Source organism: Malaclemys terrapin, chromosome 9 (genome assembly GCF_027887155.1).
Source record: "Malaclemys terrapin pileata isolate rMalTer1 chromosome 9, rMalTer1.hap1, whole genome shotgun sequence".
NCBI classification, from domain to species: domain Eukaryota; kingdom Metazoa; phylum Chordata; order Testudines; family Emydidae; genus Malaclemys; species Malaclemys terrapin.
The window spans coordinates 90,022,307-90,038,314 of NC_071513.1; the positions used below are offsets into that span (position 1 = coordinate 90,022,307).

The 16,008-nt window shown below is 40.7% G+C and overlaps 2 protein-coding genes across 4 annotated transcripts in view; one reads left to right on the forward strand and one right to left on the reverse strand.

The window, feature by feature from the left end:
* PHC3 (polyhomeotic homolog 3) overlaps positions 1 to 16,008 on the reverse strand; it is a 96,104-nt gene that overhangs the window by 65,029 nt on the left and 15,067 nt on the right. For 2 of the 3 annotated variants that reach the window (XM_054039586.1, XM_054039587.1), the window contains exon 6: positions 13,758 to 13,856. The exons of the other annotated variant lie outside the window; for it this stretch is intronic. In XM_054039586.1, coding sequence (XP_053895561.1) covers positions 13,758 to 13,856 — 99 coding nt within the window. The remainder of the gene's footprint in view (positions 1 to 13,757; positions 13,857 to 16,008) is intronic. 3 annotated transcript variants of the gene reach the window in all.
* On the forward strand, positions 3,675 to 6,327 carry LOC128843072 (A-kinase anchor protein 4-like). Its single transcript, XM_054039589.1, has one exon. It carries the CDS (start codon positions 3,844 to 3,846, stop codon positions 6,325 to 6,327), a length of 2,484 nt encoding a protein of 827 aa, XP_053895564.1. The 5' UTR covers positions 3,675 to 3,843.

Below are 16,008 nucleotides of genomic sequence, written 5' to 3' on the forward strand. Positions count from 1 at the left end.
AGGACAGAATCCACAGCATCGCAAAGCCATTCAATATACACACTAGGATCCCAAATCAGCAAAACTTAAGCACATGGGTAACTTTACACACAAATAATCCCATTGACGTCAGTGGGACTACTCATGGGCTTAAAGTTAAGCTCTTGTTTAACTAGGACCTAGAGCAGCAATCATCTCGGTGGTGGAAAATTGTGATAAGTGAGGCTTGCTATGCACATCTTTTCAAATGCCACCACAGGAATGGGTTTGTATTGGCCGATATCACCTAGTGTTATGCATATCCCTTCACCACCCATGAGGCCTTAGACTTGTCATCCATGAGGCTGTCACAGCATTAGGTACACCAACTGCATTTGGTGAAGGAGGGTAAATATCACTTTATGATAGAAATAATTTATAACATCACAGTAGTGTTATGACCTTGGCTTTTCCAACACACAGATGTCCTTTGTGATTCAGGTTGCATCTGCAAATACACATTTTTACATTTTGACAGTATATGAGAAATGCAGTGAGAAATCACTGAGTGCTATTACACCTTGCATACGTTTTCTTTAGATTGCTACTGCTTCTGCAAATGCAGCCTGCATCACAAAGTGCATTTATGGGACTGTGTTGTTCCTTATGAGGTTATTATAAATCCCACATAATGTAATTCACTATTATTCAGCGAACACACAATGTGTGTGTACATGTTGCTGCTGCTGGCATCAGAGATATGCACTCTGTGATCCAGTGAAAGAAGGGTGCTCATTTTCTGTTGTCAGTGTGTTTCACTGCAGCACCCAGGCCATTTCACATAGTGTAAGAAACTCTGTTGGGACTGTGCAGTTATCATGCAATATATATCATATCATTCAGCAAACATGTCACTATGTATGTGGGAGTTGCTGTTGCTTCCTGCAGCAGTGTACCATCCTGTATAAGTGATGATGACATTGTTTCAGGCTTGTATAATAAAAATTTTGGATTTTTCAGAATAGGAAAAAAGGTCTGTCAGAAAATTGTTCATCATTTCATCATCCTCACCTACAAATAAGTGTGTATCACTGTGAATGAATGTTTAAAACTACACACATCATCTGAACCCTGTAAACAACAAATCCATGTATTTCTGGATGTACGTCCACGAAAATAAATTGACCATTACCTTCTATCCAGATGATAGTCATGGGTGTGTATTGCATAAAAGTGAATAAAAGTATATTCTGAGTGTGCTGCAATCTTTCCCCTACCAAAAGCTTTACCCTTTCTAAACATTTAATTTCAGAACACACTGTACTAAGAAGAAGATATTGCATAACTTTATATATCAAAATTTAACTGGCACTTTGTCTTTATGTACTCTGCAGAGAGTACCTTCCCTCAGCAGCACTTATAAAACACATGAAAAAGCAGACTGGTCAAGCCATCAGTAGTATGAGATGAGGGATACCCCATCACAAGGAAGACCCTTGCCAGAATCTCCACTAGCAACTATGGCAGCAGCCTCAGCCAACTCTGTCTCAGTGGGAGCAGGTGCATCCATGGCATGGTCTTCCTCCCCAGCCACATCATGAACAGGAGATTTTCACCCAAAATCAGAAGCAACCTATTCTTCCAAAAACCCAACAGAAGAAGGAAATTTGTCAGCACAGTCTCAAGGAACAATGGCTGACCATCGACAGAAACATTCAAATAATCCAGAAATGCATCTAACTGGTCCTCTCTGTCTACACTTGCCCACTGCCGGATATCTTCAGCCAGCAAATTTCTGTTTCCTCTCTATTTGCTGACTGGCATTGGAAACCACCTGAAGTCTGCACTTCAGGCTGTGCTACGGCCTTGCAAAGTAGCTATTCTGAGATATGCTGTGTAATATGATCACTCCACATACACATCAAATTATGGTCCCAGAAGTTGATGGAAATGTCATCACCTAGGCAACATCTAGCCTCAATCCTCCTCTTGACTGCTGATCAGTATGTGTCTGCTGTATGAAACTGAGTGACAAAGAAGTATACTAGTGAGTCACAGGAAGAATTTCTTCCAGTCTCCCATAATAACTTCCTATCTAAGTCACCTTCCTACTCCCATACTGTTCTTAGACAAAGACTGTGTATATACAGGGTGGCAGGAATGGGACTCCTCAGCAATGATAAAACGAATACGTTCATATGTAGACAAGCACATGTAGTCATATTGAATCTATTCATGCACACTTGTATTCATTTCAAATAATATTGTTCTCTTTCAGAACTTTATATATTCACAACAACTAAAGGGCACTGATTCTGTTGAAATAAACCAGAGCTTTAGTATTGGTAAATGCAATATTTTAGTATTGGCTCAGCTCTATAAGAAGTATGCTCTACCTTGAAAAGTGACTATGTAAAAAGAGCACCTTCTTAATTAAGCATAAGCCAGTGTGTCTATTCAGTCACATCACCTGACTTCAGTGAAAAAAGTAAAGATTTGAAGGGTTGGAATTTTCTTTTTGTCGTTTTTCCCCCTCAGCTTTTTACATACATACACACACTCCACAGCCTTGCAGAGGCAACATAACTAAGAATAAAGATTCCAAATGTAAAGACCCCAACTGATTTTAATGGGATTTTACTCAGACCCCATGCTATCTTCCTCATCATTATAACTTTTACTAAATTCAAAACAGCTACACCTGTGCAATCACTAAAGGCAGAGAGGCTGCACAAAGCATAATGTGAAGATTATGGGGTTGCACAAGCATCACAGAACATAATTGACCTTTATTGCTAGTTGTGGTGATCAGGAAGGAAAGCAATCAGCTTGACTATCAGATTCTAGACTCGTTGCAGGACAGGCAGTTAGGAAAAAGCTTTTTACTTGGAAATTGGGCACATTTCATCTAGAATGAAAGTAAAACAAGAAATATAGAATCCCATAACCCCAGTCTTACAAAGTAAGTTTTCAGAGTTGAACCAGATATTAATAATGCATGGCTGTTCACCATGTATTTTAAGGTAGATAAAATGAAAGCTTGTGTTTGAACATGCCAAAAGTGCTAGCATGTCTCATGAACATCTATCCTTTCAATACATACAGGAAAATCCGTACGTATTATTATCCATACAACTGCCTCCCTGTTAACACCACAACTACTACAGCAACTATACTATCATGGGCACTTTGCCCTAGCCCCCAGTCTCCACTGAGTAGAGTAAGTTACAAGGAGAGAAGTAAATTTTGCTTTGGTTTTTGGGACTAATAAAAATGTTTTTTTAGGATTGGACAGGACAACAGCATATGTCACATATTTTAAAACATATTTTTCTGGAGGCCATCCTGAGACTATCTACAAGGTGTTTGTCTCCAGAGGTCTCTTCTCCTTTAAAGCTGAACTCTGTGTTGTACTATCAATATACAGATCTATCTCTCAGGTGAAAGTATAAATATTTCCAGCAAAAATGCAGCTTAATGCTTTTTTTGTCAAGTCGTGTTGCCTTCTTCCTTGGTTATGGTTATGAGAAGTGCTTCTGTTTATATGATGAAATAGACCACCCTCTTCTCTTGCACCTCCTGTATCTAAATCCAACTTCCCCACAACGCAGGACAGACTTCTCACAAGCTAAAAAGGAAATAAAAATTATAGCAGCTCCTTGTTAAATAATTGGAAACACACCACTAGTTGTTGGTAAAAATCTCTTCTTTATGATGTCACCACTACTATAGAAACGATGTGTTAACAAAGGTGAAGATACCATCTGGCAGTAGAAGATCATGGAAAGTTGAGAGAGGAGGCAACATCTCGAGTCTGGCAGGGTCATCATAACAGCTCATCTAACACAAGAACACTGGTTACAGTTCCATTTTTAACCTGTAAAGATGTCTCAGGAAGTTGACTGGTTACATAGCCAAGCAGGTGTGTGTAAAGTAGATCTCTACAACCCTGATGAACAGAAGGACCAGGACCGGAAAGTGATCTGTTTTGTAGACATTTCCAGCCTGAACGTAAAGGACAAAGATTCAAAAGCAAAGAAAGCCGCTAGCCAGTCCAGTAGCATCTCTGAACCTTCAAATGAACTTGATCTGGGGAATCTGGAGGAAAAAGAAGTCATTGTAATAAAGGACAATGAGAAGCATGATCATTCTAAAACTAAAGGAGCAGTATGTCTTTTCAAACAAGGTTCAACCGATGAACTCAGTGTTGTGAGCTGGCTCAACGATGACCTTCAGAAATATGCAAATGGACTCCAGCATGCACTGACCCCTTCAGATGCCCCTCAGAAACACAAAGATAGCAACACTTTCATTGATTCATCGTTGTCCCAGAAAAGCGACACATCTTTAAAGTCTGCTGGTGCCCAAAAGGGAAGAAGAGATCCAGATAATATTTCATGCTATGTAAATAAGCTCTGCTCTTTGGTTTTTCAAATGGCACGTAAAGAGATCACAGATAAATTGGAAGGTGCTGCCAGTAAGTGTATACACCAGGAAATTCATGACTCTGCTGTTGAAGGGAAAAGTAACAATTCCCGTGGTTCTGTGAACAAAACTGCATCACAAACAGTGAATGAATGCACTGCAGCAAGCACACAGAAACCCCAGAGTAAACTACCATCCCCCAGGCCATCTCAAGAAAAGACTACCAAGAAGGAAGATACTCCAGGTTCTAAGAGAACATCACTCTTCTATGGTGAGATGTCTAATCAAAGTGGCTGTAGACAGGGGGAAGACTCTGGAGATAAACAAATGTGTCAGCAAGCAAAACAATCTGGGCAGGATGATTCTGGTACTTCTGTGAGCAAGGGGTTAATGGTTTATGCAAATCAGGTTGCTTCAGACATGATGTTCTCATTTATGAAGACCATGAAAGTCCAAAGGAAGGATGGTAAGACACTCCCAGCTTGTGTAGTTTTGAAGAGAGTAATCCTCAAACACACCAAAGACGTCATATCAGACTTGATAGACTCAACTATGAAAAATTTGCATAATGTCACAGGGGTGCTCATGACAGACTCTGACTTTGCTTCCACAGTGAAGAAGAATCTATATAACATGGGAAGCCAGAAATCTATTGAAATTTTGGAAGTAATGGTAAGACGGCTGTATAATGTCCTTGTAGCAGAGCAAAACGATAAGGGACAGTCCAAGTCTCACAGTCTAGCGTATACCATACTGAAAACAGCCTTCCCATCAGATTCAAAATCTCAAAGCATGCAGTTTGCAACACTGAAAACACAAAAGAAGGATAAGGAAAAAGCAAAGCCAAAAATGTTTACCTGTGCTGAGAAAGTAAGTGAGCACATAATTAAGGAGGGACTAACCATGTTGCATTCCAAACAAACGGCAAGCAAAGTTCCAGAAAAGGTAAGAGGGAGTCAAGAAAAAAAGCCAGAAAAGGTCAGCACCTCAATAGAGTCACTAGCAAAAGACCTCACTGTGACAGCATTAATGTTGATACAACAGCACTTAATCCAACAGACAAACAGTGGCAGAGATTCAATCGCTCATGATTCGGGCACTTCTTCACTTGGGTTTGTTTCTCGTGAATCTCATTTTGAAAAGGCTGGGAAAAGCCAAAGCTCCAAGTCTCTTGCAATGACTGCTGGGTCAAGGAATTTTCCCCAAGAGCTCAACTCCCAGAAGGGTGATATATCAAGTATCCTCTTATCAATCATCCAGAAGGTTTTACGTGAGGCTGGTTTCAATATAGATGACAATTCCAGTGAGACAAACAAGAGTTTTAAACAGGTTGCCACTACTGATAGTGAGTCCAGCAAAAAGGCCTTATCTACACAGCCCAATTCAACAATAGATCAGTTTGACAACATGGATCAAGTAAACAAAAAATTTATTGACCAACTGGTGGAATCTGTGATGAACTTGTGTTTATTCATGACTAAATGCAACAATTCTGATTTAGCGATAGGTGACCTATCAGATGAGCAAAATGCATCTGGTGCCTCATTCTCAAGAAACAAATCCACAGCTTTTGATAAGGAAGGGTCAAGGGAAGCTTCACAAGTGAAGTCAAGTGGAAAACAGCTATCAGATTTATCATCCGGTTCTGAAGTGATAGTGAACAACCAGAATGCCAACAGCAGCACACAGAACAAGGAGCTCCAGGCTATCCTCCAGTGGATGGCTGCTTCCCACTTTAATGTGCCCAATCTGTCATTCATGAATGAAGAGGAAGGGAATTTGAAAAAGCTTCCTCTGTTGGCTGAAAAAGCAGCAAAGAAGGGCTGCAGCGTGGGCGATATTATCCAAGAGGTAATGAGGTACTTTGAAAAACAACAGATTGATGCCGCTGTGGGAAATGTGTCTCGTTATGGATTGATGGACTGGCTGCTTGCTAACCTGTGAACAAGTGCCAGCTCCTCCCTCTCATGTTACTTCAGCCCAGCTAAATGCCCATCTTAACTCCCCGCTGGAATAACAAGAACAATACAACTGATTTTCCTGAGACAACACTGCATTGAATTCCTCGGGTTGTTACACACTAGCTGGGCAATATCATCAATAAAAAAAAAAATACCATCCCTATTGCCATTAATTATTTATTAAGCACTTCATCAGACATTTAAAAACTGCCACACACCTACTAGCCTGAGGACAGTACTGGAACAAAGGTAGATATGATAGATAAGGTGAGGAAGGTATCCACCAGCAAGATGCAGGGGCAATGCCCTAATGAGAAATCTAGCTCCCCTGCCATAAGCAGGAAGGGTGCTGGAGTTTCGACTAGGGCTCTGCTCACAGGTTTGTCTTTCATATCATCCTCAAACTAGCAGGTGTCAGATAAAAACTTATCTCCATCCTCCATTAGTTGCTGGAAGGAGCTTTCTGTCTCTTCTCCCTCCTCAGAACTTGCTGGATGCTGCAGAGAATAGAGGGTGGGATTGAAGAGATCTGTGTTCCTGTAGCTACTTCCCAGTCACGTTTTTGTGTCCTCCCCAGTGAGTTTGCCTCTGCTCCTGCTTAGAGCCTTCTAAAACAGCTGTAGCACGGAATTAACACAATTCTTGTCAGTTCTGCTATCCACAGGGTTCAGAACAGTAGCAGTAAAAATGAGGAGAGTCTTGTTAATTTCACACTGCTGCTGTTTGGCAAAATTACCAACAGCAGCAGAAGCACCAGATCCAGCTCTTTGCAAAAAGATGAAGCAACATTAGTTTATGCTCTGTTCATATTTGAAAGGTTTTTTTCCACAACCAGAAAGGCTAAAAAGGTTGGAAATTTTAAAATAAAAATGTATATTCTGCAGAGGTTGATGGCTCCTTCTTGCCCAGAGTGAGTAGATTTTTCAAGCCCCGTACTTGGAGGGGCACAGTTAACTTAAAAATAAAAAGCATACATGTATCTTTAAAATATATATGTAATATTACAATAACTGAAAATTTAGAGATTTTTTCCTATTTATTTACTTTAACTGTACAAAAATGGCTGTCAAATGAAGTTTCACTATAGCCAGTTCCCCATTTGTTCAGATACAATGTAATTGTAAAATCTCAAACCAGGGTGGCACAAAGACAAATGTAATCCCTAACATTACTTTTAACTTTCTTTTCCCCTAAACAATTAATTGATTTCAAGTTGGCATTGTCCCTTAAAAGCAATACTGACATTTGCACCAAACTGAAAAGAGAGATAGGGACTATTAACCCCAGTCTCTCTGCTTGTCATGATACTATATACCATACATGATTATCGAAGGAAACATTCCCCATGCCAGAGACAACAGGCTATCACAGAGAAAATATTAGGGAGCATAATCCCGGAATTTAGGATCTCCAGGTATTTTTCAGTCCTATAATTCCAGGATTTCAGGAAAAATAAGGAGAGATAAAGAACTATTGTGCATCTGAAAACTGATCACAAAGAAAATAAGTTCATTGAGGGTTTTCTTTACAAACATATCACGTTTCCAAGCATTTATAGCAATGGCCTCCCTTCTTCCAAATCTTTTGGACAGAGAATAACTTTCCACATTTACTGTGGTAGTTTACAAATTACTCCAATTTTGTTGTTTCTTTATGACAAAATATTAAGATAAATGTGGTATCCTTTAAAAAAAGGATTCAGAATAACATTATGTAGAGATGCTTCAATGTTGCATTTTAATGTTTAACTTGGATTATTATAGGCACAGGTGGTAGCACCATCTATTATTAAGGTTGCCCAACACTTGCATTATAAATACCTTATTTTGAGTTGCATATAACTTTGTCAGACTTTAAACAGTTTGAGCTAAATTTTTCGATGCCAGATGTCTACCTCTGACTTTTTTTTTGTTGTTTTGGAAAATTTTAGCCAAAATGGTTCAGCTACTTCTGAAAGCAAGTGTAGGGGAAAATATATTGTTTTGCCCAAGTTAAAAAATTCTGGCAACTTTTTCTTGGAAAAACTCTAGTCTCTCTATGCTTTGGAGCAGATACATGAAATTTGGCTGGAGAGTGGACTTTGTTTCAGGGTTGTGCCTTGTGCCCAAATGTGACCAATTTATAAGCCTCCAGGGGAAAAAATTACAGTTTACACATGCTCAGCTGACACGGCTTAGCTTTTAGCAGCTAAATTCCCCAAAGATACCATAGACACTGGGCATACTCCAGCCCAAGGCTGAGTTGTAATTATGCTGCAGTTATAGCTCCAGACTGCTGCGGGTTATGCTAGGTCCAGATCCGAGCACCTGAGCTGAAAGCAGGGAGACTGTCTTTCCTGCACTGTCACTGACTCACCTGCTGGGTCCACGCAGGTTGGGGACAAGGGCCAGACCTGCAGGAGGACTGAGGGAAGAGGCTGGAATAAGGAGACTAGGGGTGGGGGGACAGAAACTGGGACACAATGAGAAAGGTGGGGGAAGGAGATGAAGACAGATCTCACAAGGAGACAGAATGGTGGGGAAAGAACTGGGAATGGCTGGACAAGGAGCTGTCGGAAGGCATTCAGACTGAATCAGGAGCCCAGGGAGGGAGAATGGGACTAGGACCCAGTGGGAATGGGGAATGTGGGCAGGGGGTGCACGTGAGACTAGAGTGGGGGAGAGAAACAGATCACATGTGGGGCTGGGAAGGTGGAATGGAAACTGGGAGTGTAAGAGTAGGAATGGGATGAGAAGCCTGAGGAGTGGAGTTTGGGATTGGCTAGGTGATGAAAATGAGACTGGGACAAGGAGCCAAGGGGGCAGGAAGAGACAAGACTGAAACAGCGAGAGTTTAGAGAGGATGGGGCAGAAGGGGTCCCAGTGAGGAGGGGATCAGAGTCTGTGCCCACTGGGGAACATTCCCATCCAGAGCTGTCAGTAAATATCTATGAAACCCACCAGCTAACTCCTTCCCCTTCTAGTGCTGCTCCACATAGCTGTAATAGGTTGTCATCCTCTACCAGTTACTCCTTAGCTTAACTGGCAGAGGTTTGTGTGGTGAATCTAAAAGTTCCATCCCTGCTGACCACCAGTGTGGGCGTCAATATGATGCCAAAATGATAGAATTTTTTTCCAGTCTGTTTTTTTTTTTTTAAACTAGGAAATTACACGCACAAACTACATTAAAAGAACATTAAGATTGCAAAATCAAGCTCTCAAGTTAAAAAATGCCAGTATTAAGGTTGCCTGTGCAACCTTAATTCAGCCCCCTTGTGCACATGCATTCTGAGAGTCTTTAATTACTTGAGCACATACTATTTTTTCCAAAGGACTCATTCAGTACACAGAATGGGCCTGCTCTGGGGATGGAGCAGAGTTGTGAAGTGAAGGAGACTGTTGAGACAGGCATCCTACAGACATTTGTTGCAAAAGTAGGAAGGTGCGTAGTGAATGAGACAGGGAAGTGCAGGAAGAGAAAGGATGGTCTCACGATTAAGACAGCTGAATGCTGCCCTACAGAAATAATGTTGATCCCTACCTCTACCACAGAATTCCTATGTGATGCCAGTCAAATCACAGTTGAGGAAATTATAGGGCGAATCAGATAATTATTTAATGTCAGTAGATGTTGAAATTCAAAAAGTTAAAGCTACATAATCATTAAAACATAAATTTTCAGCATCGTATGTCAAAATGTACAACGTAAATACCCTTAAATCACACTTTAATACAGGGGTTCTCAAACTGGGGGTTGCGAGGTTATTACATGGGGGAGGTCGTGAGCTGTCAGCCGCCACTCCAAGCCCCGCTTTGCATCCAGCATTTATAATGGTGTTAAATATATTAAAAAGTGTTTTTAATTTATAAGGGGGGGTTTCACTCAGAGGCTTGCTACGTGAAAGGGGTCACCAGTACAAAAGTTTGAGAACCACTGCTCTAATAAGTTCTCAAGCAGCATTTTTCTTATTTTGGTTATCTGCAAATTCCAATTACCAATATTTATATTTTTGTTGGTTTGTGTGTACAGTGAAATTGACATTTACCAATAAAAATCTAATCCTTCCAAGCCTTATTATAATGCTAAGCATTCTGAAAATTACCAACAGGCACCCAGAAGAAGTGGACATTTTTCACAGAAATGTAGGGCTGGATAGCAGCTTGAGAGGTCACCTAGTTCTGTTCCCTGTGCTGAGGAAGGACCAAGTAAACCTACACCATTCCTGACAGGTGTTTGACTAATCTGTTTTAAAAACCTCCAGTGATGGGGGACATCGCAACCTCCTTTGGAAACCTATTCCAGTGCTTAACTATCCTAATAGTTAGGTTTTTCCAAACATGTAACCTAAATCTCCTTTGCTGCAGATTAAGCCAAATACCTCTTGTCCAGCCTTAACATATTTGAAGACTTATCAGGTCTTCCCCCACAATCTTCTTTTCTCAAGACTAAACATGCCCAGATTTTTTACCCATTCTTCATAGGTCAGGTTTCTAAGCTTTCTATCATTTTTGTGACTCTCTTCTGGACTCTCAGTTTGTCCATATCTTTCTTAAAGTGTGGCATCCAGAACTGGACACAGTACTCCAGCTAAGTCCTCACCAGTGCTGAGTAGAGTGGGACATTTATCTCTCATGTCTTACATACAACACTTCTGTTAATACACCCCAAAATGATATTAGCCTTTTTCACAAGTGCAGCACATATCTGAATCGTAGTCAAATTGTGATCCTCTATAACTCCAGATCCTTTTCAGCAGTATTACTGCCTAGCCAGTTATTCCTCATTTTGTAATAGTGCATTTGATTTTTTTCTTAAGTGTAGTACTTTGCACTTGTCTTTATTCAATTTCATTTTGTTGATTTCAGACCAACTCTCTAATTTCTCAAGGTCATTTTGAATTCTAATCCTGTCCTTCAAAGTGCTAGCAAGCACTCACTGCTTGGTGTCATCTGCAAATTTTATAAACACACTCTCCACTCTGTTATCCAAGTCATTAATAAAAATGTTGAACAGTACCACACTCAGGACTGACCCCTGCAGAACACCATTAGATATGTCCCCTCAATTTGACAGCAAACCACTGATAACTTTGAATATGGTCTCTGAACCAGTTTTGCATCCACTTTATAGTAGCTTAATCTAGACCACATTTCCTTAGTTTACTTATAAGAATGTCATGTGTGACTGTGTCAAAAGCATCACTAAAAATCAAGATATATCTACTGCTTTCATCCATCCACCTTTCACCTGCCACACCTCACCCCAGAGAGGAGCAAAAGAAAACTCCTCCAAGTGGCCTGGAATGGCTGCAGGGGAAGCAGCCAATCAGAGGGGCTGCAAGAGTGGCCAATCAGGGGCCAGGAGGGCCACATAAAAAGGAGCTGCAGAGACAAAGGGTTGGCCTACACGGGGGGGGAGGGGGGAAATCGATCTAAGATACGCAACTTCAGCTACGCGAATAGCGTAGCTGAAGTCGAAGTATCTTAGATCGAATTACGGTGCAGGATCGACGGCTGTGGCTCCCCCGTCGACTGCGCTACCGCTGCTCGCTCTGGTGGAGTTCCAGAGTTGACGGGGAGCGTGTTCGGGGCTCGATATAGCGCGGAGACGCGCTATATCGATCCCCGCTAGATTGATTACTACCCGCCGATCTGGTGGGTAGTGAAGACGTACCCAAAGGCAGTCAGTTGCTCCAGGAGCTGGAAGAGAGAAGACCAGGTTCCTGGCTGCTGAAAGAGCATCAGAACCATGGACAGCTCAGTGCAGGCAGGGACCAGGGGAGCTAAGAAGGGACTCCTGGCTGGTTGTGGGGATTGAGCCAGGACTGAGCCTAGGGAGGGCTGCAGGAAGACAGTTTCCAAGGAAGAAGCCCAGGGGGTATGGCCCCATACCAGGGCCAGGAGAAGGCAACGACTGTATACTCTGGAAGGGGGTTGTTCTGTTGCACCTACAGACAGTGCGTGTGACTCAGCCACAGTGCTGAGTCATTGAAGACCTATCTAAGAAACCATTGACCAAGGACAGGAAGCACTCACAAGATCTGGGTGCCACCCCATTCCACAAACTGAGAGACTGCACGTGCATGCACTTGACCAGGGGGGCACTTGTGTGAGGTGAGTGGTGACCCTGTTATAGTAAAATAATCATTTTCAGGGCTTGAGTACTGTACAGTAAATAGCACACAGGCTACACATTGAACAATGAGCAGAAAATAAAATATTGCATAGCTGCTCATTAAGTGAGTACTATCCACTCTGTGGACTGAATGATGCAGAAGTCCTATGGAAAAATAGAATGTGGTCATGTAATTAAAGACTATTATAATGCATACACATAAGAGGGCTGAATTAAAGTTACACAGGCAACAAGTAACCTTAAATTGTGGCATTTGCTAACCTTTGGGTGATTGACTCAATGTTCTTCTCACATAATTTTGTGTGCAATAGGTTTATACAAATTTTTTTCAACCTTTAATGAGTTTGAATTGCACACAATGCATAGAATGAGAGTGTTGCATATCCCCAAGGACAAAAGCCTTTGAGTAGCTGTGCTTCCACATTCTTTACCATTGTATTCTGAGTGTGGGTTGTGGGGGGTTTTTGAGAGTCTGAAAAGATCATTGTGGCAAGTCCAATGCAACATCAGAATATTCTGCAATTGAAAATAAGCCTTTCTTGACTATTGTTGAAACCTGAATTTTTATGTTCATTGTATGGTAAAATTACATCTAGCCACCCCCAAACAGAATAGCCCAAACAATAAATCTACCACCATGCAAGCAAGATCTTCTGGACATTTTCTCCAACCTGTTAGTAATACCTCCATCTTATCCAAGATTAGTTTCAATCAGCTCTGCCATTAACTCATCAACCTTGATCAAACAAGGAGAGGGTACTGAGGCTGAATGCTGGGATCTGAAAGGATGGTCCAAATAGATCCAGGTTCTATTAACATACTGACATTACTGAAAATCCTGACACTTTTCAATTCTCTGTGGTTTCATACACATTGAACAATAGTAACACATGCCAATATGTAAATTAAAATTTGTAAGATGTAATAATCCTTTCTATTAAATTACTTTTTTTTTTAAATTAGGTCAGAAGTTATTGAATGATACAATGAAACTATGTGAAGAACTGTCATAAATGTAAACAACATGAGAAGCAAACAGTAAGGTCTTGATCTTTAAAGGAATGCATCTGCTGCACAGGAAAGCAAGACAAACAATGTAACCTACAAAATAACTATTACTAGGTCAGGTAACATCTTGAAAGCCAAATATTCAATGTATTATGTTATGACATTAAAAGAGCACATTAAGGACTTATAGATACTATTACAATATAAACACAGAAAACATATGCACATTGATATTTCACTTAGAGCTCTAGCTCAGTGAAGTGGATATACAATAAATCCAGGCAACCTCACCTGAGTAGCTGCAGACTGACAGGAAGAGGAGGAAGATGATGAGACAACAGGAATGTCAGACTGGACAGCAGCCACAGTGGTAGCAGGAGTAAAAATCAGCTGGGAAGACAGAAAAAGAAAACTGAAGAAAACACAATTCACAGATAAAAGAAAGTAGTCAGGTAACAGTAAAACCTTGAAATTTATAGTAGGGAGGAAAATGTTACATAGGGATGCATGAATTCTAATTTAAATTCTTGTTGCCTTTAACTCCACTTTATTTTTTTTTTAAAGCAAATGTTTGTGGGATCTCAAACAATATACATTATATAAACATAAGTAGTAATTTACAAAATGTGTTCTGCATTTTAAGGATAATAATACTTCCGCACTGATGTTGCCTTCCATCCAAGTGTCTCAAAACAGGCTTACTTAATCTTACTTCCATTTTACAGAGCAGAGGAGGGGGGTGAACAGAGGCATAAAGTCAAGCAACCAGAGTCAGATAAAGATATGGAATGAAGCAGCAACAAAACCTGACATCTCTTGACTCCCAATAGTCTGCTCAGACAACTGGACTACACTGCCTCAAAATGAATTTTCAAATTAGAGAATATCATATTTAGTAACACAAATAAGTGACTTTTTTTTTTCAAGTATACAAATTGAGTGTTTTGTGAAAAAACGGTCACAGCTAGAGACTGAAATCCTCTGTTCATTAAGATAACATATACCATACAGGTAACACCAATGTAAGCTTCCCCACAAAACACCACCAATGTGTCTGTCATGACCTGCAAGGACTTCCTTTAGGGACAGTTCAGACTCTGTCCATTCAATCCTCCCTATATCCAGGTGCTGAGATTGCCAACTAGTTCTAATGGTGGCGGGGTTTTAGTGTGACATATTGTCAACATTACTTTAAAAATATTTCAGTTCATCCCACAGAGCGACAGAATAATTTGTAGGAGTAAGACTAGACTTGATACATGTGTTCCTCACCTCAGAAGAATTACACTTGCAAAAGGCAAGAAAGAATGCTTTTAAAAAGATAGCCAAAGAGGTTGAGGAGGAGAACCACTCTGAACCAAGCAGACTACATGTCTGTTAATTCAACAATCAAGGTTTCATAAATATAAACAATAAAAATATAAGGGCCCAAACCTGAGGTTATGATTCAGGAAAAAGTCTTCAAGATTGGGCCCTGTAACAGAGTCCTGGCCCTTTAAGGCCAAAGGAAGTAACATGAGAGACCAGTCACCCCATTCCATGTGTCTAGGGATGGCAGAGGAAGGCTGAAGGAAACCCAAACAACCACTGGGTCAGAGGAGGATAATCTCAGAATAATTAGTGTCTGAAGGGGGCAGGGATAGGAAAACCCAGGTCATTGCTCTCTATGGTAGCAGGAAGGCCCAGGACCATGAGCCTTGTAGAGGGGGAGGAGCAGGGCTCTCCACCCAGGTGTTTAGGATAATTAGACCCACATGGGAAAGGTCAAGGGAGCAGTCATATGATAGGGATGGATGACTCAAAAACAAGGTTCCAAGCCCAGTCAGGGAGAGCTTGCTGAAGGGAGGATTTAAAGGACACAGTCCTACAAGGAAGGTTGTGAAAAGCGCTGAACTAAACAGGTGAGTTTGCGGATGGAGGAGGCCAGCACTTGAAGCACACAGTCCCAGAAAGGAGGATTTTGGGGCCCTGAACCTAGGGTTGGATGAAAAGGCAGCTCTTTTGAGAGCTGGGTTATGTTTAATAAATTAGAACCCAAAAGAGTGAGAATATTGTTCCCAAAGACTTTGGAGTGTAAATTAATTATATCCAGAAACTGAGGTAGGGGACTGCAGTGGCATGCCATGCTGCACGAGGGTGTGCTTGGAGACTGCACTCTCTTACAGGTCTTAAATAAACAAATACTATTTTACATTATAAAGAGAACTGTATCATAACTAAAGAGACATGAAAGTCATATGGCATCAGAGTATCTTCTGCACTTTCCACATCACATCTGAATCTCCCAAGATTCACTAAATAGCTGCTCTCAAATATATAAAAGGGAACTGAAATGAAAAAAACTGCTGATATTGTATTACTGCTGTACACTACAGTATATTTCATTATTTACTTAATTGAGTGTCAAATGTTGAAATACCAATTTCACTGGCACTGAAAAAAAAACCTGAGTAAATTAGCTGTTCACAATAGCTAGACAACACATACTGAAAAGTTTAATAGAGATACATGTTGTGACGTTATCTGTTTAAAATATGACCAT

Coding starts and splice junctions, on each gene's coding strand:
- LOC128843072 (XM_054039589.1), top strand. CDS start 3,844: ATGTCTCAGGAAGTTGACTGGTTACATAGCCAAGCAGGTGTGTGTAAA.